At 44.4% G+C, this 23,863-nt stretch overlaps 1 protein-coding gene across 2 annotated transcripts in view; it reads left to right on the forward strand.

Annotated features, from left to right (window-relative positions):
• The window catches only part of PIGL (phosphatidylinositol glycan anchor biosynthesis class L), a 100,743-nt gene that overhangs the window by 53,533 nt on the left and 23,347 nt on the right, over positions 1-23,863 (forward strand). For both annotated transcript variants that reach the window (XM_036920659.2, XM_036920658.2), the window contains exon 4: positions 21,372-21,462. In XM_036920659.2, the coding sequence (XP_036776554.2) occupies positions 21,372-21,462 (91 nt within the window). The remainder of the gene's footprint in view (positions 1-21,371; positions 21,463-23,863) is intronic.

Below are 23,863 nucleotides of genomic sequence, written 5' to 3' on the forward strand. Positions count from 1 at the left end.
AATCACTTGAGTTCCATCAGAATCCATAGATCAGGTTTAAAGCCTCGTCTCATCCTTCACCTGCAGATCTGTCATGGGAGCCTCAGGACTCCCTGGCCAACCACAGCTTCAGAGTTGTTCTTGACACTTCCTTCAGGGACCCTCAGCAGTTCGGTTGCTCTTGATCAGCCATTTAACTGACCACAAGCTCCGTACTGCCTTCCTCAAAGCTGCCAGAAATTCTTCACAGGGAGGGGAAACATTCTGCATATGCCTCATCAGGAACTTGGATGGCCATCAGGACATTGCTCATGAAAGCAGCTTTTACAAACTGTCAAGCCCTGTGCTTAGCAACTAGCAACTAGCCTAGTCCTTGGCATGCTGGTAGTGTTTGGAAATGTTTATGTGCTATCCAGAGCAAGTCAGACAGGCAATCTCCAGCGGATCCCCCTCGGCCTCCTCTCCTGGCTCTACCTTGTGCTAGCCCTTCAAAGTTGTCTCTTCAGCCTGCTTCTAGGCAGTCTTAGATCTCACATATGTGTTGCTGGCACCCCATCCTCCCTGAAGTCGCTGTGGCAGGCACCCAGGGTCCTCTTGGCCTTCCTCCCTGACCTCTTCAGCCTTCTAGTCATGTAGAGTCTCACCCTGCCTCATGTCTAATATTTATCTCCATCCTTTTATTCCCACCAATAAGCTCAGGCATCATCTTTTATCTGGACTTCTGTAGACACTTTTCTCTCATTTAGCCTAACCTAAAAGATGCCTCCCTAAAACATATTTTAAGTCCTTAAAAATCTTTAAAGGCTGTTGTTGTGTCTACCAATGGTTTGATTGCTTTAAGGGTGTGTTCAAGGCCCACAGTGACCTCGCTGTGAAAGGCTGTGGCTTTCACAGTTTGTGATCCAATCACATAGAGCTGTGTGCTGTTGACGAACATCTTCTCCGCCGTGGCTCATTTCATTCCTCAGCACTGAATTATAATCCAATCAAGAATCAGCTCAATAACAAACATTAGTGGACACTTAACCACCTACCAAGCTCTGTTCTAAATGTTTTTCAAATATTGTCTCATTTAATCCTCACAGCAACCCCTGATGAGGTAAGAGCAGTTGACTCAGTGAAAGCCAATAACTCTTGCTCCCTGCTCGGTATGTCCCTCCTCTGCAGTCACAGGTCGCCCTATGCTTTGACCTATGTCTCCTTTTGTCCCATCTGTTACTGTGCCCACCTTGAGTCACTTTATTATCTACCAGCTCAACTGAATTCTTTGCTTCAATCTTCAAACTTTGTCAAGATTATAAAAAAATCCTTCCTCAGATTGCCATCCCTTTTAGGCTTCCAGTCTCTCTTTCACTTTCTTACCCCTCACACTGATTAGTGCTGCTTTCTCACCACCCCTGGCCTCTGTCCTTATAGCTTAGCTTCTGCCCACCTACTTCACTAACACTGCTTTCAGCTACTGGTGAATTCTCAAGGCCTCAAAGCCAGTGGCCTTTTCTTAGGACTCATCTTCCTCAACCTCTTGGGAGTGTTGGTCCTGTTGCCTGCTCTGCTCTCTCCTTTACTCTCTCCCCCAACTTCTGTTCTGTGTTGTCTTCCACTCCATCCTCATCTCAACTCCCTCCCCACACCCCACTACCCCTGACCCAGTCCCTTCTCAGGAGTTTTTCAGGCTAGGGTGCTTGCACTCCTGAGTTAATCCCCTGATAGTTTCTCTCCATGGCCACAACTTCTTGAGAATCTTTTTTAATGTACTGTTTTAATTTTGATCATCTTAAAACAAACCAAAAAAGAAAGCACCATTTGGATGAGTTCTTTATAGCTGAGTACCAGCAATTTCAATGCCCATTCTGGCACTTTAGATTGTTACACCAAGTGATCACTAAAATAAAATGACAGTATTTGACATTAAAGAATCTCAGTGTTTCTAAAACTGGAGTCCCTCTGTCTGAAACTAGAGCATCTTTGATGTGATTTTCTTCCTTGCTTATACCACCAAATTAGCCACTCAAACTGGCAGAGGCTTCTTTAGCCAGAACTGTTGGCTTTGCTCCTTCCATTCCCACAGCCACTCACTTTGGACAGGACTATTGGAGTTGCCTAACCATTTTCCTCTTCCCCAATTTATTCTTCAGACTGTTTCCAGCTTAATTTCCTAAGGCATACCTGATCTGGCCACTCCCCTGTTGAAATGTCCCCCTAAGTCCTCACTGTGCACCTGCCTGCCATTAGGTGAGAGGTGCTCTGTGCCCCAGCTAAATGAGCTTCCTCTTCTCAGATCACAGCCATGCATTCACCCCTGCATGTTAGCTCTGGCTGACTTCCTGCATCTGGAACTTGGCCCCTGTTGGAAGGCCTGTCATCCTAATGCAGCACAGACGCTTCCACCTTCATGAAACTGCTTTTGACCCTTAGAACCTTATACATCCTTCTCTGAACCCCCACAGCAATTTGACTTTTTTTTTTTTATCATTAATCTACAATTACATGAGCGACATGGTTACTAGACTCCCCCCATCATCAAGTCCCCACCACATACCCCATGACTTTTCCTATAGTACTTTTTTGTCTGGGATTTTGTTATCTGAGCACTTGTCTGATCCTCCTGCTCACTGGCATCCCTTATCGCATCTCGTACAGTGCCTTGCAGCTCAGTGGAGACTAAATAATCAAGTACCATTTCCACCGTGAAAGCTTTACCAGAGCTTCCCTGTCGCCCTCTTTGGGATTCCAGTGGGTACTTGTCCTGGGCAAGGTCCGGGGTGGGTAAGGTCCAGGGTGGCCCAGAGGGATTCAAGGCCCTCCACTCTGACTCTGTCTTGTCTTGTCTCTGTGGTATATGACAGCATTTCAGGTGTTTGCCAGAATCAGAGATGAACCCCTTCTCTGAAGTAACCCTAATTTGGGTTCTTCAAAAACAGCAATGAGGCAGAAATTTCAGGTACCAGAAGATCTGGAGACCAGTCAAAAGATGATGCTACTGCCCCTTTCTTCTCTATTCAAAATAATACCACACAGCCTTCTGCTTAAGAGAGTCTTCCTCTGTCTGCATGCACCCCAGAATATTTACAAACCCATTCCCACCACTCTCTTTGCACTTAGGGAAGGCAGGAGGTGGCATTTGGATACAGGCATCTGCCTCTGAAACCACTTTCTGGGGGCTGGAAGGATCAAGCAGAACTCTGACCTCTCTGAAGTAAGTTCAAGGAACAGGTTCCTTTGTGTTTTTCCAGTTAACCACATTAGACAACAAATTGGCAATTTTGGGGAGAAGATTTCTCACAAGAACTTTGCAAGCTTTATAGACATTATTTGTGCAGTAATATGAAATGCATCTTTCTGAGAAAGCTGAGCACAGGTGCAGTGGAACTGATTTCAGTATCTAAGAGTCATGATTTGCAAATCCCTTTTATGTCCTGTAGAAAGGAAGAATCCATGTTATAGTTAGGTTTGGAGGCTTTAAGCCTGTTGTGGACAAGGGTCTTTTGGGAGCATTTGGTCTTTGCCTGGGCTCCTAAACTGTTTTAGGATGGGGTGCTTATCAGTACTTATTAAAAATGAATTGATTTTTATATTCCTCTTTTCTCAGTCCACTTTTTCTCAGACTTTTCCTTTCTCCTACTCATTTCCCCATTTCTTTTCCTTTCTGTTTATCTTAGGTTACTCATTGGTGATCCCAAGACATTCCCAGAAGTTGCCTGACCATGCTTTAAAATGTCACATCTGCACCCTTCCTTGGGCGTACATCTTAGATTCCTTTGCACTCTAGTGTTCCCTATTGCACTTGAGCAGCCGCACTCCAGCTTGGCCTCAAGACTGTGGGGTCTCCTGAGGGGCCCGTGGGGCAACCGTGTCTGCAGTCTGAGGCCCCCTGGGGCGCCCAGGTGCCCCCAGGTAACCTTCCTTGCCCCTGCTGTGGTGTCAGCACTGAACTCAGATGACCCTTGCTCTCTTTGCATGACAAAGGAAGTCCTAGAATTTAGAAATGTGCCAGAGGTGAGGGGGAGGAGCAGGCTGAACCTTCCAGCCTGGCCTTACTGAGCCGCAAGACCAAATAAGGGTGTGTGAGCCACCTCCATCCCTATTCAAGTTCAGAGTGCAGTGTGCAGAAGTGGGGCTCGGTTTTCAGAGAGATAAGCCATTACCCAACCTGGGTGGAGTTCCAGCCAGAAAGTCTGTACAGCCAGCCTTGGCCTGCCTGCAGGGCTGGGTCTCTCCTGGCTCAGAGAGAGGGGGCGAAGGGGATTTCCTTGTGCTCTGACTGCCGCAACTGACAACCCACAGATTTTCACAGAGATTTCCATGACTCCTGACGCGGTGCAGGAGTGCTGACCAGCGGCAGTCATTAGAACGTGTAGAAAAGGTCAAGTGAGAGGATATTCAGCCAGTAGGAAAATAAACATTTTTATGAACTCTCACACACAGAGGTCCGGCTTGTTTACTGAATACTGAGGTCCAGGGCCAGTTTGGGGCATTTTCCTGTAGGATCAATGCTGTGTTTGCTAAATACACCCCTGGGAAGGGGTTGTGATGCTTGTAGTTACTGGACAGTAAGATTGGGGACAGTTGGCTTCCTCTGTTGTGTTTAACAGCTTCCCAAGTGCTAATCTTACTCTCCTTAGAGGTCTCCAGAGCCCGACGCAGTGCCGGCCTCACCGGGAGGCGCTTCGTGAGAGTCAGCAACCCGACTGACTGGCAGTGCCCCAAACAAGCCGTGTGCCCCCAGCCGGGCGGTCCTCCCGCTCACCTTCCCCTGCCAACTCCCCATCCTGCAGCATGCCGGCCTCACCCCCACTGGCCCTTAAGGCTCTTTGCCAAGGCGCCCTGACTTGCGTTCATGTTTGCATCCCTAACCCTTAGCCCCGAGCTTGGTGCCTAGCGGGCACTAATCCCGGTGGGTTCAGGGGGCAGGGTCGCATTCTCTTAGGGCCCTGCCCAGACTTGCCCAGCTCCCTCCTTCCAGCCAGGGCTGTGCAGCAGAGCCAGACTGGCACAGGCCGACAGTTCCCGGCTTTAGGCCCACCCTGTCCCCCTTGCTCTCCACCCCAGTGTTTCTCTGCCATTGCTCAGTCTCAGGTTTCCCAGTGTGCTCGCCCCTGAAGTACTGGAGAGATAATGCCCCCTGGAGATAAATACTTTCATCTTTCTCCTCCTGAATAGATGGGCGTTCCAAGATGCCTTCCATACACCTTTTCAGACCATCCCGTGGGACCGCGCAGCCAGTGCCCATGAGGCGACCAAGCGCATAGAGCGTCCTTGGGTCGGCTCCCCGCCTCCTCCTCCTGCGCCGCTTCCCGCACTCGCTCCCTCACCCTGCTTCCAGGGGCCACCCTCCCCCACCAAGAACATTGTCCAAGGCTCTGTTTTCTGGGAACTCAGGATAGGATGACACTTGAACATATTCAGAGCTTTTTATTTAGAAGTTCCTCACAGCTTTATTTTGTTTTCAAAATTAAATTCCTCTAAATACACTTCTGTTCCTCTTTCCTATGAGTCTCATTCTTTTATAGACTGAGAAGTTAGAAGCAAACTTTAAGTTTAGTAACTTGAGGGGTTTTTTTCCCCTGTTTTACATTAACATTCCTTACCTTGGGTGCATCTATGCTTTCTCTGCTTTTACTTTGAACATGCCCCAAAACTCTGTTATCTTTAGCATTTTTCATAAGCCACAATTCAGGAAGTTAGAGAAATTGCTCCCTAGTGGCAGAACAACAGAACTGCGGACGTCTTTCCCCTGTAATTGCTGGGAAAGTGATACCAGCCCGAGCCAACTGACTTTCACGCTTCTCTAATTATTGCCTCAAGAGTAAATTTTTACAAAGATAAGGTTAATAATAATAATCGCATATGACCAAACTGCCTGCTCGTTGAGCTGTAGTGATTTAAACTCACTGGAACAGAACCCCTTTCCCCGCCCTCCACACAGATATCCTGCTTTAATTCTGCATTTCTGGGATTCTTTCTGAAAATCAGAAGCATATATGTTAGCCACTTACATCTCTTGCTTTGAAAAAATGCCTGTTTCCTTTAAACAATCTTTAATAGAATTTTCACTGTTTTAAATAGTGCTCAGACTTCTCTGTGAAGGGCTTGACTCCCAGCTGTCTACTGCTGGCTTCCTGTCGGGAAATGCTGCCTGACTGCTGGGAGACGAGAGTGAAGGGTGGAGAGACTCCAGGTCTCCGAATTTAGAAAGTCAAGGTACAAGGAGTGACTTGCCAGATCTTTCAGAGCTTTAGTTTTATCACTTGGGGGCTGAGCAGTCTCTCTAGGCGGCAGCTGCAGCTGCCCGATTCACCCGCTGTCTGCTGTGGTTTTGATTTTCCTCATCCTTAGTGCTTCGGAGTTCTCATCTCTGCTTTACTTGGGCAAAACCTGGCCAGAAACTTGGTTTCCGTTCCCCATATCACCTGTTTCAGCCAGAAAGACTTATTCATCTTTACATCTTAGCAAACTTACCCAGGCACAGCTGCTTCTGAGAGATTTCTGTCCTCTTTCATTCAAGTTGCAATAAAAGCCACGAAGGACCTTGCTAATAACAGAAGTTTCTAGGAACTCTAAGCTCTATAACTTTCTTACTATTCCCTGTAGGCCCATACAGCTTTGCATTTGGAAAGGAACAGACCACTTTATAATACCTATCTGTTGCTGAAGCAAATCATAGGTCACATTTGTCCGGCTTGTTTACTGAATCTGTCAGATACAGAGGGCAGTTCCTCTCATTGTTTAATGTAAAGCTGACTGCTCATTGAGGCTTGATGTCTTCCACTTCCATATTGACTTTGAATTACGTGGTGTGATTTCCAAGAAGGGTTGATAAACAAGATGCAGTTGGGGTCTTGACAATGTATGTATTCTGTTCTGTTCCCTGTCAGCCAGCCCCCTTAGTGCCATGTGTCACTCAAGCTTTCTGCCCTAACCATGTCTTCCCAACTGAAAGGGGAAATAAGTGAACTGGATTTTTCAGGGAGCTCATAGGCATAGGAAAGTAGCTGAAAAGCACCTGAGATATTTAGGAAGAATAGAGCTCTTGAGATGAGTTACACTTACTAGTCTTTACTTTCAGCGTAAGATGCACAAATATTTCTCCTTTTTAAATACATTCCATTCATGCTGAATTTTTTTGTCGACACACTTTCCAGCTATTCTTCATAACAAGATTCCTAAGAGAATTCTAGACATGTTCCCTTCACTTCACCTTTGACTCAGAAATTGTTCTTTATTTCATCCCAAGGAAATAATGGAGAGATGCATGCAAAGAGTTATGTATCAGGATGGTCAAGTTACAACCTTGTTACAAAAATAAAAATTGGAAAAACCTAATTCATGAATAAAGTGGAGGCTTAGAAAAATGATGGAATGTATATCAGGATTAAGTCATGCAGCAAATGACAGAACACCCACAATAACTGTGACAGGAGGAGGTGCACTGGCTGGGCTGGTGTGATGGCTCCACTCCAAAAGCCTTTGGGGCCAGCGTGCCTCCTTTTTTGCCACTCTGTTGTGTCTGGCTTTCATACCTAACATTACTTCATGGACCAAAGGGGCCACTTCAATTCCAGTCAGCATATACAAACTCCAGCCAGCCCAGCAAGAAGAAGGACAAGACAGAAAAATGGGGCAAAGGTTGTTTGCCAACTGTGTCTTAAGGAAGGTGCCAGTGGCTGATTGATAGAGGGTCTGCTTACTTCTGCTGCCATGTTTATCTAAGGCGGAATTGTTAATCCAGCAGAGAAGAAAGAAACTCTGCAAAAGTAGTTACTTGGATCCAAGCCTTGAGTTGGTTAGGGTTGAACTTTAAGCACAGGACAGCTCAGGTAGTTGGTCTGAAAATGGTTGCTTTTTCTACATTTATCTGTTTGAAGTTTCCCAGTGTCAAATATTTTATTTTCCAGCCTTGAGGGGAGGTGGTACCATCAGAATGCCTTGCACCTCCACAATTCATACATTTTTTTTACCCCTAATCTATTTTTTTAATCTTCTCTCCATTTTTTGTGTGTGTTTTTTTATTGAAGTATCACTGCTATACAACGATATTGGTTTCAAATATACAACACAGCGGTTCAACAGTTACCAATATTATTAAATCCTCACCTCCACTAGTGCAGTTACAATCTGTCAACATAGAAAGATGTTATTACAGGATCATTGACTATATTCTTCATGCTGTACTACCATCCATATGACCCCTAATCTATTTTACAAAGTCGCTGTCTTCCAACACTCTTACTTGTGTGTTCCACCTCCCAAAGCTGGTCTAGCTGCTTTTGGCTCAGCCAAATAGTAGCTACTTGTGTCTAGCAGCTGTACTTATAAGCCCCTTAATGCAGTGCTTACACATTGTAGAAGCTCAATTATTTGTTGTTTATTTAAATAAATTGTCCTTTCACTTGAATTGTATGAAGTGCCACACGAGAAATGGAAGACTGAGACACACGTCTATCTTCTTATCTGATTTCAAATCTGGAGATACACAAAACAATAAAAAAAATAATAGAATACTGTATCTAATTAGGTGCTCAGTAAAGTGGTCCAAGCCATAGTTGATAGGAAAGTTCAGTACCATTTCTAAATACAAGGAAGGCTCATAGTAAAGAATTTAGCCTTTCCCAGAGAGAGATCTGGCCTTTACCCTTAGCTTCTGGAAGGTAATCTATGTCATACGGGCTAGCAGTATCTTTGGGTTTGTTTGGGGTTTTTCAGTGGGAAGGAGACCAGATCTTAGGGTGGGGGCTTTGGGTCCTGCAGTGTCGTCCCCCTGGAGGCTGTCAACCACATGGACAATCAGTCAATCAATCATGGTTACTTAATGGAACCCCAATAAAAACTCTGAGCATCAAAGCTTGGGTGACCTTCCCTCATTGGCAGTACTCCATGTGTACTGTTACACATCAATGCTGGGAGGATAATGTGTCCAGCTCCACAGGGAAAGGATAACAGATCATCCATATTTAGACACCTCCTTGTCTCTGCCCTGCATGTCTCTTCCTTTGGCTGATTTTAATCTGTATCCTTTCTATGTAAAGACTGTAACTGCACATATAGTAGCTCTCAGTGAATTCTGTGAATCCTTCTAGCAAATTATTAAACCTGAGGGTAGTTTTGGGAACCCCTGAACTTGCAGTTGGTGTCGGAAATGAGGGCAGTCTTGGGAATTTTACCATCTAAAACTTTGTAGTTGAACCCAAATTCCTTCCAGAAGGCTTCATGGAGGAGGCAGCACTAAAGCAAGGCCTGTGTTAGATTTGGCCAGGTAGAAGGAAGCACAGGGAGGAATCCCAAGTTCTGAGGCTTGAGGCAGGCATTCCATGAAGGGAGGATTCCAGGGACATTGGAGCAGAAGACTCTGTTTCCCTGACTGCAATGTCCTCACCTCTCTGGGAATGTTGGTCATGTCAGAGTTCCATCTCAGACAGACTTAGAGCAAGACGGCACAAGTCCTGTCAGAGAGAATGTGTATATGTGCCCAGCCCTTCAGTAGGGCCATCTGCAGCTACTGAAAGACACTAGTCTAAAACCGATCTCAGTTATTCCTAATAATGATGAACAATCCCTCCCTTTTTTGGGAAATAGGAAAAAATTACAAGATAATGAATGCTGACTATCGGCCAGGAACTATTCTAAGTGCAAGGTTCACAGTAATGTGCAAACACTGAAATATAAACAGATCATCAATGAATACTGGGAGCTTGACCAAACCTTAGAAAGTAAAAGGAGCAGGATCCCAGGGGCCTGTTTTTGACCATCAGGATGCTCACTACCATCCACGACCTCTGCTTTTCCCTAAAACAACAAGCCATGACCAGTGTTTTAAACTCACTCAGAAAGTGGTTACAACATGAAATCCTAGATTTCAGAGCCTGAAGGGCTCTTAGGAGGTCATTGGGTGCAGCCCAGGATTATCCCAGCTTTACACCTGCCATAGCTCCTGCCTGGTGATCACTCCACAGCACCACATGGCCTCCTGAAGACACTGACCCCTTTAATCATGTGCAGTTCTCTGTCCTTGAGCTTCTGGGGCAGAGCTGCCACATCTCCCTTCCCTGAGCCTTGAACCCTGCTTGCTCAGCAGTGGCTTCCATGTCCTCCCCATGGTCTCCCTGCTGCCCTCTGCAACCAAGCAGCTAGCCGACTCCTGCATTCCCGTACAGCGGGAAAGCTGGACTCCTCAGACACTCAGAGGCAGGTGGCCAGACTGCTGCTCTCCTTTGAAGGTTTAGGGCCAGGACTGAGCAGGAATTGGAAGCAGCTATCCATGGGCATCTGCCGTAACCAAAACATTGCCAGACGCCTTACGCTTTTGCTCAGTACAGTGAAACTATGTTTTCCAGGTTCTCTTGCCAGTTGGCTTCTTAATAGGTTTGACCAATAGGTGGCGATGACAGGAGACTGGAGGGCAGGAGGGAAACCCAGCGTGTTTGCCCGTCCCTGCACCTCGGGCAGCCCCAGCAGCAGCTGGATGTTTTCCATGCCTCCAGCTCCTGCCATTCCAGTCCCCCACCACCCCCATCCCCTAGCACTGGCTGCCATCCTGGACGAGGTGGTGGCTTCTCGTTGCCAGCCTCCGGGTTGTTTCATGGTTCCTTGTTCGGCCTCTCAGATCGTCCCATCAATTCCTTCTGAACCACCTGATGGCTTCCATTCCCCTAGCTGGATGCTGACTGTTCAGTGGCCAACATAACATCTGGCCATCAGGGAACTTATAATAATTTGGAAAATTAAATACATGCAAAACACTAGTAAAATAAAATGTAGAAATTCCGTACATTTATTAAAAATGACTAAGTTGTACATTTTAAGTGAATTGATTTTGTATTTTGTAAATTACACTCCAATAAAGTGGTTTTTAAATATACAGGGAAAAAATTTTAAGCGAAATGTAGGGTAAGTAGATTAGACCCAGTGATTTCCAAACATGTTTTGTTATAGTCATCTGATAAAAAGAAGCAAAATCTGAGAATGCACTTCCCATATTTGTGGGCCTATTTATTTGTCTGTTTGTTTGTTTGTTTATTATTAAGGTATCATTGATATACACTCTTATGAAGGTTTCACATGAAAAACAATGTGGTTACTACATTCACCCATATTATCGAGTCCCCCTCCAAACCCCATTGCAGTCACTGTCCGTCAGGGTAGTAAGATGGTGGACCTATTTATTTATTTATTTATTTTTTATTATTATTATTTTTTTTGTAGATAATTATTTTTTATTGAAGGGTAGTTGACAAACAATATTACATTACATTAGTTTCAGGTGTACAACATAGTGATTCAACATTTATATACATGATAATTCTAGGTACCAGCTATCACCATACCAAGTTGTTACAATATTTTGACTCTATTCCTTATGCTATACATTACATCCCGGTTACTTATTTATTTTACAATTGGAAGTGTGTACTTTTTGTGTGTGTGTGTGTGAGGGCATCTCTCATATTTATTGATCAAATGGTTGTTAACGACAATAAAATTCTGTATAGGGGAGTCAATGCTCAATGCACAATCATTAATCCACCCCAAGCCTAATTTTCGTCAGTCTCCAATCTTCTGAGGCATAACAAACAAGTTCTTACATGGAGAACAAATTCTTACATAGTGAATAAGTTACATGGTGAACAGTACAAGGGCAGTCATCACAGAAACTTTCGGTTTTGCTCATGCATTATGAACTATAAACAGTCAGTTCAAATATGAATACTCATTTGATTTTTATCCTTGATTTATATGTGAATACCACATTTCTCTCTTTATTATTATTATTTTTAATAAAATGCTGAAGTGGTAGGTAGATACAAGATAAAGGTAGAAAACATAGTTTAGTGTTGTAAGAGAGCAAATGTAGATGATCAGGTGTGTGCCTGTAGACTATGTGTTAATCCAAGCTAGACAAGGGCAATAAAACATCCACGTATGCAGAAGATTTCTCTCAGAACAGGGGGGGTGAGGTTCTAAGCCTCACCTCTGTTGATCCCCAATTTCTCACCTGATGACCCCCCTGCGACTGTGTCTGTCTTAGGTTGTTCCTCCCTTGAGGAATCTTACCCGTCTCTGGCTAACCAGTCATCTTCCAGGGCCATACAGGGAAATGTAAAGTTGGTAAGTGAGAGAGAAGCCTTATTGTTTGAAATGGTTAGCTTTTTATTTCTTTGCATATTTATGCCCTGTAGCTTCTATGCCCAGCATTTTTCTTGAGGTATCCTTACCACTTGGAAGAATTATGATACTCGGTAAATTTGATATGAGGCACGAATTCTATTTAAGGGTTGTAATTAGGAAGGAAGAAGAAAAGCTATAGAAGTAGCAGGCGGAAGAAAACATGGGAAGATTGATTATTTCTTTGACATATCTTCTTGTAGAGTAACTTCAGCATGTATAGGTTTTAAGCTACTACTTAAATTGCGCACACACATTAACATAATAGGAGTATAGTTACATAACCAAAGCATACCTGTAATTACCAGCCATCTCCAGTGAAACCAAGAAAACCAGTTAGGCACCTTAGGCATTTGTGAAAACTTATCTATGATATGGTGGATATTGTCCAACTGAACTTGAACAGTCTGAGAGAAATCAGACAAATTAGAACAACCCATTCCTGGGGAATGTTCACATCCCTTATGTTCTTTTAACAGTAAATAGTCTGTAGTTGTAAGATTTTGGAGTGCTACAATTTGCACTTCTCCTAATTCTTGATTGAGTTCCAACAGTATAGATCCAGTCAAATTTGTTGTTTTACTGTATGCACAGGCCAGCTTAGATATCTCCTTCTTCATTCCCATGGCAAGTCCAGGAACTGGTGGGATGAGTGCATCTACAGCTGTAGCAGTGCGTGGATCTTTGTTGGGGTTTTTTGATGATCATCTTCTGGTGTGAGTCTTCCAGAGAGTGCTGATGTTGGAAGTTCTCTTTCATATCGTATCTTAGTTCATTTTCGGGGTAGCCCAATTAGGCTTTGATCCTCTGTATAAACACAAACAGACCCTTTGCCTACACTTTTATATGCCCTTTATACCCTTGTGTAGAATTCATTGGAGGTTACCACAAAGGAACTGCCTTTTTTTTTTTTTGGTATCACTAATCTACACTTACATGATGAATATTATGTTTACTAGGCTCTTCCCTATACCAAGTCCCCCCTATAAACCCCTTTACAGTCACTGTCCATCAGCATAGCAAAATGTTGTAGAATCACTACTTGCCTTCTCTGTGTTGTATAGCCCTCCCCTTTCTCCCACCCCCCCATGCATGCTAATCTTAATACCCCCCTACTTCTCCCCCACCTTATCCCTCCCTACCCACCCATCCTCCCCAGTCCCTTTCCCTTTGGTACCTGTTAGTCCATTCTTGAGTTCTGTGATTCTGCTGCTGTTTTATTCCTTCAGTTTTTCCTGTGTTCTTATATTCCACAGATAAGTGAAATCATTTGCTATTTCTCTTTCTCCGCTTGGCTTGTTTCACTGAGCGTAATACCCTCCAGCTCCATCCATGTTGCTGCAAATGGTTGGATTTGCCCTTTTCTTATGGCTGAGTAGTATTCCATTGTGTATATGTACCACATCTTCTTTATCCATTCATCTATCGATGGACATTTAGGTTGCTTCCAATTCTTGGCTTTTGTAAATAGTGCTGCGATAAACATAGGGGTGCACTGATCTTTCTCATACTTGATTGCTGCATTCTTAGAGTAAATTCCTAGGAGTGCAATTCCTGGGTCAAATGGTAAGTCTGTTTTGAGCATTTTGATGTTCCTCCATACTGCTTTCCACAATGGTTGAACTAACTTACATTCCCACCAGCAGTGTAGGAGGCTTCCCCTTTCTCCACAGCCTCGCCAACATTTGTTGTTTGTCTTTTGGATGGCAGCCATCCTTACTGGTGTGAGGTGATACCTCATTGTAGTTTTAATTTGCATTTCTCTGATAATTAGTGATGTGGAGCATCTTTTCATGTGTCTGTTGGCCATCTGTATTACTTTTTTGGAGAACTGTCTGTTCAGTTCCTCTGCCCATTTTTTAATTGGATTATTGGTTTTTTGTTTGTTGAGGCGTGTGAGCTCTTTATATATTCTGGACGTCAAGCCTTTATCGGATGTGTCATTTTCAAATATATTCTCCCATACTGTAGGGTTCCTTTTTGTTCTATTGATGGTGTCTTTTGCTGTACAGAAGCTTTTCAGCTTAATATAGTCCCACTTCTTCATTTTTGCTGTTGTTTTCCTTGCCCGGGGAGATATGTTCAAGAAGAGGTCACTCATGTTTATGTCTAAGAGGTTTTTGCCTATGTTTTCTTCCAAGAGTTTAATGGTTTCATGACTTACATTCAGGTCTTTGATCCATTTTGAATTTACCTTTGTATATGGGGTTAGACAATGGTCCAGTTTCATTCTCCTACATGTAGCTCTCCAGTTTTGCCAGGACCATCTGTTGAAGAGACTGTCATTTCGCCATTGTATGTCCATGGCTCCTTTATCAAATATTAATTGACCATATATGTCTGGGTTAATGTCTGGATTCTCTAGTCTGTTCCATTGGTCTGTGGCTCTGCTCTTGTGCCAGTACCAAATTGTCTTGATTACTATGGCTTTATAGTAGAGCTTGAAGTTGGGGAGTGAGATCCCCCCTACTTTATTCTTCTTTCTCAGGATTGCTTTGGCTATTCGGGGTCTTTGGTGTTTCCATATGAATTTTTGAACTATTTGTTCCAGTTCATTGAAGAATGTTGCTGGTAGTTTCATAGGGATTGCATCAAATCTGTATATTGCTTTGGGCAGGATGGCCATTTTGACGATATTAATTCTTCCTAGCCACGAGCATGGGATGAGTTTCCATCTGTTAGTGTCCCCTTTAATTTCTCTTAAGAGTGACTTGTAGTTTTCAGAGTATAAGTCTTTCACTTCTTTGGTTAGGTTTATTCCTAAGTATTTAATTTTTTTTGATGCAATTGTGAATGGAATTGTTTTCCTGATTTCTCTTTCTGTTGGTTCATTGTTAGTGTATAGGAAAGCCACAGATTTCTGTGTATTGATTTTGTATCCTGCAACTTTGCTGTATTCCGATATCAGTTCTAGTAGTTTTGGGGTGGAGTCTTTAGGGATTTTTATGTACAGTATCATGTCATCTGCAAATAGTGACAGTTTAACTTCTTCTTTACCAATCTGGATTCCTTGTATTTCTTTGTTTTGTCTGATTGCCGTGGCTATGACCTCCAGTACTATGTTAAATAACAGTGGGGAGAGTGGGCATCCCTGTCTAGTTCCCGATCTCAGAGGAAATGCTTTCAGCTTCTTGCTGTTCAATATAATGTTGGCTGTGGGTTTATCATAGATGGCCTTTATTATGTTGAGGTACTTGCCCTCTATTCCCATTTTGCTGAGAGTTTTTATCATGAATGGATGTTGAACTTTGTCAAATGCTTTTTCAGCATCTATGGAGATGATCATGTGGTTTTTGTCTTTCTTTTTGTTGATGTGGTGGATGATGTTGATGGACTTTCGAATGTTGTACCATCCTTGCATCCCTGGGATGAATCCCACTTGGTCATCGTGTATGATCCTTTTGATGTATTTTTGAATTCGGTTTGCTAATATTTTGTTGAGTATTTTTGCATCTACGTTCATCAGGGATATTGGTCTCTAGTTTTCTTTTTTGGTGGGGTCTTTGCCTGGTTTTGGTATTAGGGTGATGTTAGCTTCATAGAATGAGTTTGGAAGTATCCCCTTCTCCTCTATTTTTTGGAAAACTTTAAGGAGAATGGGTATTATGTCTTCCCTGTATGTCTGATAAAATTCCGAGGTAAATCCATCTGGCCCGGGGGTTTTTTTCTTTGGTAGTTTTTTGATTACCGCTTCAATTTCGTTGCTGGTTATTGGTCTGTTTAGATTTTCTGTTTCTTTCTGGGTCAATTGTGGAAGGTTGTATTTTTCTAGGAAGTTGTCCATTTCTCCTAGGTTTCCCAGCTTGTTAGCATAAAGGTTTTCATAGTATTCTCTAATAATTCTTTGTGTTTCTGTGGGCTCCGTCGTGATTTTTCCTTTCACGTTTCTGATACTGTTGATTTGTGTTGACTCTCTTTTCCTCTTAATAAGTCTGGCTAGAGGCTTATCTATTTTGTTTATTTTCTCGAAGAACCAGCTCTTGGTTTCATTGATTTTTGCTATTGTTTTATTCTTCTCAATTTTATTTATTTCTTCTCTGATCTTTATTATGTCCCTCCTTCTGCTGACCTTAGGCGTCATCTGTTCTTCTTTTTCCAATTTCGATAATTGTGACATTAGACCATTCATTTGGGATTGCTCTTCCTTTTTTAAATATGCTTGGATTGCTATATACTTTCCTCTTAAGACTGCTTTTGCTGTGTCCCACAGAAGTTGGGGCTTAGTGTTGTTGTTGTCATTTGTTTCCATATATTGCTGGATCTCCATTTTGATTTGGTCATTGATCCATTGATTATTTAGGAGCGTGTTGTTAAGCCTCCATGTGTTTGTGAGCCTCTTTGCTTTCTTTGTACAGTTTATTTCTAGTTTTATGCCTTTGTGGTCTGAAAAGTTGTTTGGTAGGATTTCAATCTTTTGGAATTTTCTGAGGCTCTTTTTGTGGCCTAGTATGTGGTCTATTCTGGAGAATGTTCCATGTGCACTTGAGAAGAATGTATATCCTGTTGCTTTTGGATGTAGAGTTCTATAGATGTCTATTAGGTCCATCTGCTCTACTGTTATTCATTGCTTCCGTGTCCTTACTTATTTTCTGCCCTGTGGATCCTTTGGGGTGAGTGGTGTGTTGAAGTCTCCTAGAATGAATGCACTGCAGTCTATTTCCCCCTTTAGTTTTGTTAGTATTTGTTTCACATATGCTGTTGCTCCTGTGTTGGGTGCATATATATTTAGAATGGTTATATCCTCTTGTTTGACTGAGCCCTTTATCATTATGTAGTGTCCTTCTTTATCTCTTGTTACTTTCTTTGTTTTGAAGTCTATTTTGTCTGATATTAGTACTGCAACCCTTGCTTTCTTCTCATTGTTGTTTGCTTGAAATGTTTTTCCATCCCTTGACTTTTAGTCTGTACATGTCTTTGGGTTTGAGGTGAGTTTCTTGTAAGCAGCATATAGATGGGTCTTGCTTTTTTATCCATTCTGTTACTCTATGTCTTTTGATTGGTGCATTCGCCCATTAACATTTAGGGTGACTATTGAAAGATATGTACTTATTGCCATTGCAGGCTTTAAATTCGTGGTTACCAAAGGTTCAAGGTTAGCCTCTTTAGTATCTTACTGCCTAACTTAGCTCGCTTATTGAGCTGTTATATACACTGTCTGGAGATTCTTTTCTTCTCTCCCTTCTTATTCCTCCTCCTCGATTCTTCATATGTTGGGTGTTTTGTGCTGTGCTCTTTCTAGGAGTGCTCCCATCTAGAGCAGTCCCTGTAAGATGTTCTGTAGAGGTGGTTTGTGGGAAGCAAATTCCCTCAGCTTTTGTTTGTCTGGGAATTGTTTAATCCCACCGTCATATTTGAATGATAGTCGTGCTGGATACAGTATCCTTGGTTCAAGGCCCTTCTGTTTCATTGCATTAAATACATGATGCCATTCTCTTCTGGCCTGTAGGGTTTCTGTCGAGAAGTCTGATGTTAGCCTGATGGGTTTTCCTTTATAGGTGACCTTTTTCTCTCTAGCTGCCTTTAAAACTCTTTCCTTGTCCTTGATCTTTGCCATTTTTATTATTATGTGTCTTGGTGTTGTCCTCTTTGGATCCTTTCTGTTGGGGGTTCTGTGTATTTCCATGGTCTGTTCGATTATTTCCTCCCCCAGTTTGGGGAAGTTTTCAACAATTGTTTCTTCTAAGATACTTTCCATCTCTTTTCCTCTCTCTTCTTCTTCTGGTACCCCTATAATACGGATATTGTTCCTTTTGGATTGGTTACACAGTTCTCTTAATATTGTTTCATTCCTGGAGATCCTTTTGTCTCTCTCTATGTCAGCTTCTATGCGTTCCTGTTCTCTGGTTTCAATTCCATCAATGGCCTCTTGCATCCTACCCATTCTGCTTATAAACCCTTCCAGAGTTTGTTTCATTTCTGCGATCTCCTTTCTGGCATCTGTGATCTCCCTCCGGATTTCATCCCATTTCTCTTGCATATTTCTCTGCATCTCTGTCAGCATGTTTATGATTCTTATTTTGAATTCTTTTTCAGGAAGACTGGTTAGGTCTGTCTCCTTCTCTGGTGTTGTCTCTGTGATCTTTGTCTGCCTGTAGCTTTGCCTTTTCATGGTGATAGGAATAGTTTGCAGAGCTGGGACGAGTGACGGCTGAAAGAACTTCCCTTCTTGTTGGTTTGTGGCCCTCCTCTCCTGGGAGAACAGCGACCTCTAGTGGCTTGTGCTGGGCAGCTGCGCGCAGACAGGGTTTCTGCTTCCTGCCCGGCTGCTATGGAGTTTATCTCTGCTGTTGCTGTGGGCTTGGCCTGGCTCGGGCAGCTGCTCCAAAGTGGTGGAGTCGCGTTGGAGGGGGAGCGGCTGGGAGGCTATTTATCTCCGTAAGGGGCCTCCCTGCTCCCTGTAGCCCAGGGACTAGGGTGCCCAGAGATTCCCCGGATTCCCTATCTCTGGATTAAGTGTCCCGCCCTGTCCCTTTAAGACTTCCAAAGAGCACCCTCCAAAACAAAACAACGACCAAAAAAAAAAAAAAAAAAATTTTTTTAATTAAAAAAAAAAAAAGAAGGTGGCTGCTCGCTTTTCTTTATTCTCCGGCGCCAGCCTCAAGCATCTGCTTACCCGTCTTGCTGCCCTGTTTGCCTTGTATTGGGGTCCCTATCCCTTTAAGACTTCTAAAAAGCGCTCGCCAAAACAAAACAGCAAAAAAAAAAAGAAAATTGGTCGCTCGCTTTTCTGGTGTCCTCCGGCGCCCGGCCTCCGGTACCCACTCACTGTTCTTGCTGCCCTGATTCCGTAGTATCAGGGCCCCCTGCGCACGCACTGTGTCTGCGCTCTGGCCCGGATGACTGGGGCTGGGTGTTCGGCAGTCCTGGGCTCCGTCTCCCTCCCGCTCTGCCTACTCTTCTCCCGCTGGGAGTTGGGGGGATGGGTGCTCAGCTCCCGCCGGGCCGGGGCTTGTATCTTACCCCCTTCGCAAGGCGCTGGGTTCTCTCAGGTGCGGATGTGGTCTGGATATTGTCCTGTGTCCTCTGGTCTTTATTCTAGGAAGAGTTGTCTTTGTTATATTTTCATATATATATGTGGTTTTGGGAGGAGATTTCCGCTGCTCTACTCACGCCACCATCTTCCGATCCCCCTCGATAATGTCCATCACGTTGCCCTGAATCTTAGCCGTCTTGATCATCGCCCTATTTATTTAAATTGTATCCATGTTAAACTCTGCTAGTATGATACCTTATAAAATAGCTATAATAGAAAAGTTTGAACAGATTGAAAAACATATCAGTAGAAATTCTAGTGATTTCTTGCTTTATCTCAGTAGATCATCTTAAACATTTCCTGGGGTGCCTACTCCCCACTTTGAAACCATTGACCACTGATGTAAGTAATCAGCAAAGAGTTCTCTCTCAAAGGACTTCCAGAGCAAGAAAGACAGGGATTTCTTTCTTCCCTTCTTTCTTGAAAGGTCCTAAATTAGGCTGAAGTATTTCTAACATCCACTACTCTGATATTTACATATTCCTTTATTTTTCAAATACTTTCTTCCACGTTATCTTACTTGCTTCCTCAAATAAAGAGAAATGAAGGTGATCAAAATAGGAGACAGATTGGGAAAAATCTCGACTGCCTGACCAAGAGAAGTTGAGACGTGATCACAAACCATGCTGCCACATCAGAGGTATCAGATAAGAGAAGGGATATTTACATTCCAAAGGCCTCCCAAATAATTGGCTTCCTTGTCCCAGGTCAGAGATAGAGCCACCAAAGAAAGGCATGCAGTGACTCCGGTCCCTCTGGATCTTACTCAGTGAAGTGCCTAGAACAGCAGATCCCGGGGCTCTGAAGAGAAACAGCAGGCGGCAGTGAGCTTTCCACTCTGGGATTTATCTTTCAGCACTTCAAAGCTGAGAATTCGTAGGCTTAGCAACTGCTGTCCTATCTTTCTTTTAGGCTGCTTCTCCATCCATGTGAATATTTTTGGTGTATTCTGTTTCTAAAATGATGCCTTAATACAGTTATATGGACCTCCCAGCCAGGAGTATGTATGTAACTGTTTTCATTCCAGGGTGTCTCCTTCAGCAGTCTGAGCTCAGCAGGTTCCTGTTCCACTACACATTCGGCTCCATTCCTAGGAGCAAAGCAGAACTTGGTACTGGTCCCTGCTTTTCCCCTTTGTCCCTAACGTTCCCCCACCAGCTGAGCTGTCTGCTCACTGCAGGAGCAGTATGAGGACCACAGGGAATGGCTAGCCAGGACTGTGATTTTGAAAAGTATAAAGCTGCCCTCTACAGAAGACATCTGAGGGATTTGGTAGAGCAGACAGTGAAGCAGTGGAAATAACTCCAGTATTTAGTGCTGAGGCTCACGTCATTTTCCTGCTGAGAAACCTTCAGTGGCTCTCCTTTGACGGAAATCCTAAGTGGGTCAGCGAGTGGCCTTTGTCCATGGAGAAGTTATAGCAGCCTGCCTGCTGGGGAGCCAAGAGAGCCGTGTCCTCTCAGCATGGCGGTGTTGCCACAGCACCTGAGCCACATAGAGAGATACCTATTTATAAGACTAAATAATGACTTCAAATTGAGCTCAAATTGAGACCTTGGTCTCCATCAGATGATGCCATAGATCCATATACAAAAAAGAGACGGAGGAAGAGAGAGGTGTGTGGCGTGGCTGACTAGACAGACAGATAAGGTGCAGATTCATCTGCAGAGACCTCTGCTCCTGAGCTAGGTGGTCCAGTGCCTGCTCCAGGACTGAAGCATCTTGGCTTTGCAGTCAGAAAACTGGGTTCAAATCCAGCTCTAACAACCTTGTGAGCAGGCTACTTAACTTCATCTGTAGAGGCTCTTTGACAGGTGTTCGTGAGGTTAAATGAAACAACACATCTTTGTACTTTTATTAAGCAATATTACTACTATTCTTATAAAAATACGTACCATCCTGCTCTGTGTCCAAGTCTGATGTTAACTCATGTGTCTCCACAACTCGTGCACAGAACCTTGTCTCATTGATGTCTGTTTCTTCCCCTCAGCAACGAGCACAAAACCCCAGTGTGTTGTGTGGGACTGTGCCCTGACTTCTAGTTCTGTCATGTTTCTCTTACCTCTTTCACCGAAATCTGGATACTTAAGGGTGTCCCCTGATTAAATTCCCATCACAAGATTGGCACGCACCTACCAGAGCCTAGGGGGACGTTTAGCCTGCTTAGAAAAGGTGTTCAAGTTGTGCTCTTTCCTCCCAGGGATTTCCCAGATGACCCCTACATGCAGTGGGACACCCAGCATGTGGCCAGCATCCTCCTCCAGCACATAGAAAGGAATGGCATCAACCTGGTAAGGAGACACCCTCTCAGAATGCAAAGCCGGGGTCCTACCACACCTGTCCTGTGGCTGCCCTCTCACCTCCAGCCCTTCTCCAGGACCACCCTAAAAGGGGGCTCAGTCCCCCAGGGCTCTTTCAAAATGATGGAGGAATAAACACACCTTCCATGAAATCAAGTAACCAAATTGCGAGCACTCGGGTGAGGCAGAGGTTCTTTCCAAACTGTGTCATCTCTAACCCCCCACCCTCCACCTCTGTCCTGCCACCAACAAACTCAGGTGCTGAGAGCCTGTGCTAGGCCTCTGTACAGAATTTCACCTATTACCAAGTGTTTTCCCACTTAGAGTCATACCTCAACTTTAGGTAAGTATTAGAATTCTCTCTTCACAGTGGGGACATCAAGGTTACCAGCGGCTGAGCAGCTCACCCAGGCTTGGTAAGGGATGGAGCTAGGATTTTAAGCCTCGATTTCCCATTCCAAAAAACCGTGAGGATAAAGTCACACTCACCACAGGCAGAAAATTTTAGTCACAGTTAGAGCAACAGTGGAGATTCACATTTACTGGCCAAGCTGGACAAGTCTGGGAACACCGGCCTCAGCTGCACCAGGGTCCCCTGGCCTGGGCCTTGCCAGGGGCCGATTTGTTAGGCTGCCAAGGAGGCTTACTATCGCCCTCAAAATTAATACTACTAAACCCTTCTGGGGTTAAAGCCTGAAATTCTACCATTGAAAGCCCCAGTCTTTTGGTTTAAGTTCTGGTTAATCCTCATTAAAAATGAAACCTGCCATAAGGCGTTTTATCAACGATGAATTCACAGAGTGAACTGATGTACTAGACCTTCTTAAGAGCAGATTTTCATTGACAATATTATCAGACCGTCTTTGTGTGCTAGTGAAAGTTCATCACCGAAACGGTCCACACAGGCCAGAAGGGGCGCCTGGCCACCCTCTCTGAATCACACACAGCCGGGGATGCAGATGAGCCGCCGCCCAGCCCGGACTCTTCTCCGTCTCGCTCTGTGAGCTGGCTTTATCCTTTTCCTGACCAGAAAAATGGTCAGCAGCAGCTTGCAGGCCCACACCTCCCAGCTTCACCTTATCAGAGGTTCTGAGTGTGAGAGCAGGGGGCTCGGTCCTTGGGCTTCAGAGTCAAACGCCAACCCTGCTGAGTGGGCTCGTGGGGATCCTCTTGCCTGTTCCAGCATGGCCCACCAGGGCAGACCTTCTCAGGGTGCCACGGCCCAGACAGCTGGAGAGAGCCGTCTTCAGGCCAGCCTGAAGTAGCCCAGTGAGGTCTGTGGCATGTGCTGCGGTGCCCCCAGTACCTAGGGCAGTGCCTTCCCCGGGGGCCAGTCCCTGCAGTCTCCCCTCTCCTACTTCAGTGTATAAGAACGGCTGGTCTGCCGGGAACTCCTGCCTGTAGGCTAAACCCCCGTCTCTCTGAACCTGGCCCTCTTTGATCCGGCCCTTACTGAAGCACTGCGCACTGGGGAGCGGAATTGGTCCTTGCCAAAGGACCAGGTTTCTTTTTTTTACCACGTTGCAGCTGCCATGGCTCTGAGCACCCAGGGAGGAAGGAGTTCAGGGCACCCTCGGTTCTGCATGCCATTCTTGCTTTCTGAAGAGTCTCCCAAGTTTGTGTCCCAGGAAAGTGTTTCATGGTCCAGACCCACTGCAAGACCTCCTTCTCCAAGAAGCCTTCCCTGACTTCTTCAGCTTTCTCTGGGATTCCTGCAGTATTTGTTGTGTGTCCTGCACCTGTGACATCCTTTAAAGAACAGACCATGTCTTGTGAAGTAGACTGTAAGGTCCCTGAAGATCCATGCGCCATGACATTTCTACAGACCCAAGAACAGGTACCTGACAGTGCTCATCCCCAAACTGCTGCAACTGTTAATTGCCACCTCCCTGCCTGGAGCTCTTTCTGTTGTCTGAGCTGCTCACATTCATTCAAGTGAGTGAGGGAAACTTTACTATCAGGATAATCTTGACCTGACTTAATTTCTGTAAGCAAGGAAATTGGCTTGAAAACAGCTCCTTAAACACACCTTGCTGTTAATAAGTAAACGCTAAGTTATCATAATGTGGGTGGTTGGGAATGATTTCCCTGGCCTGCACTTCATGGGACAATAGAAGGATAAGGCCGTGCTAACATCATGGCCAGTAGGGACATAAGTGGCCATAATCAAGCTGGTACAGATTCCCACTCAGCCCCTGGTGATGCACTGCCACACTGTCCTACAGTTCCTGCAGGGCCAGGGATAAGGGGCTGGTACTAGGCAGGTGAGAAGTCACCCGTGGCAGTATCTCATACCTGGCTGACTGCATAAATCATGGAAGGCCCCAGGTGCCTGTGTAGACTGGAAGGGTAGACTGCCCAATTAGGACAGATGAGCAGCACCAGGCAAGCA

This window comes from Manis pentadactyla, chromosome 4, assembly GCF_030020395.1.
Source record: "Manis pentadactyla isolate mManPen7 chromosome 4, mManPen7.hap1, whole genome shotgun sequence".
NCBI classification, from domain to species: domain Eukaryota; kingdom Metazoa; phylum Chordata; class Mammalia; order Pholidota; family Manidae; genus Manis; species Manis pentadactyla.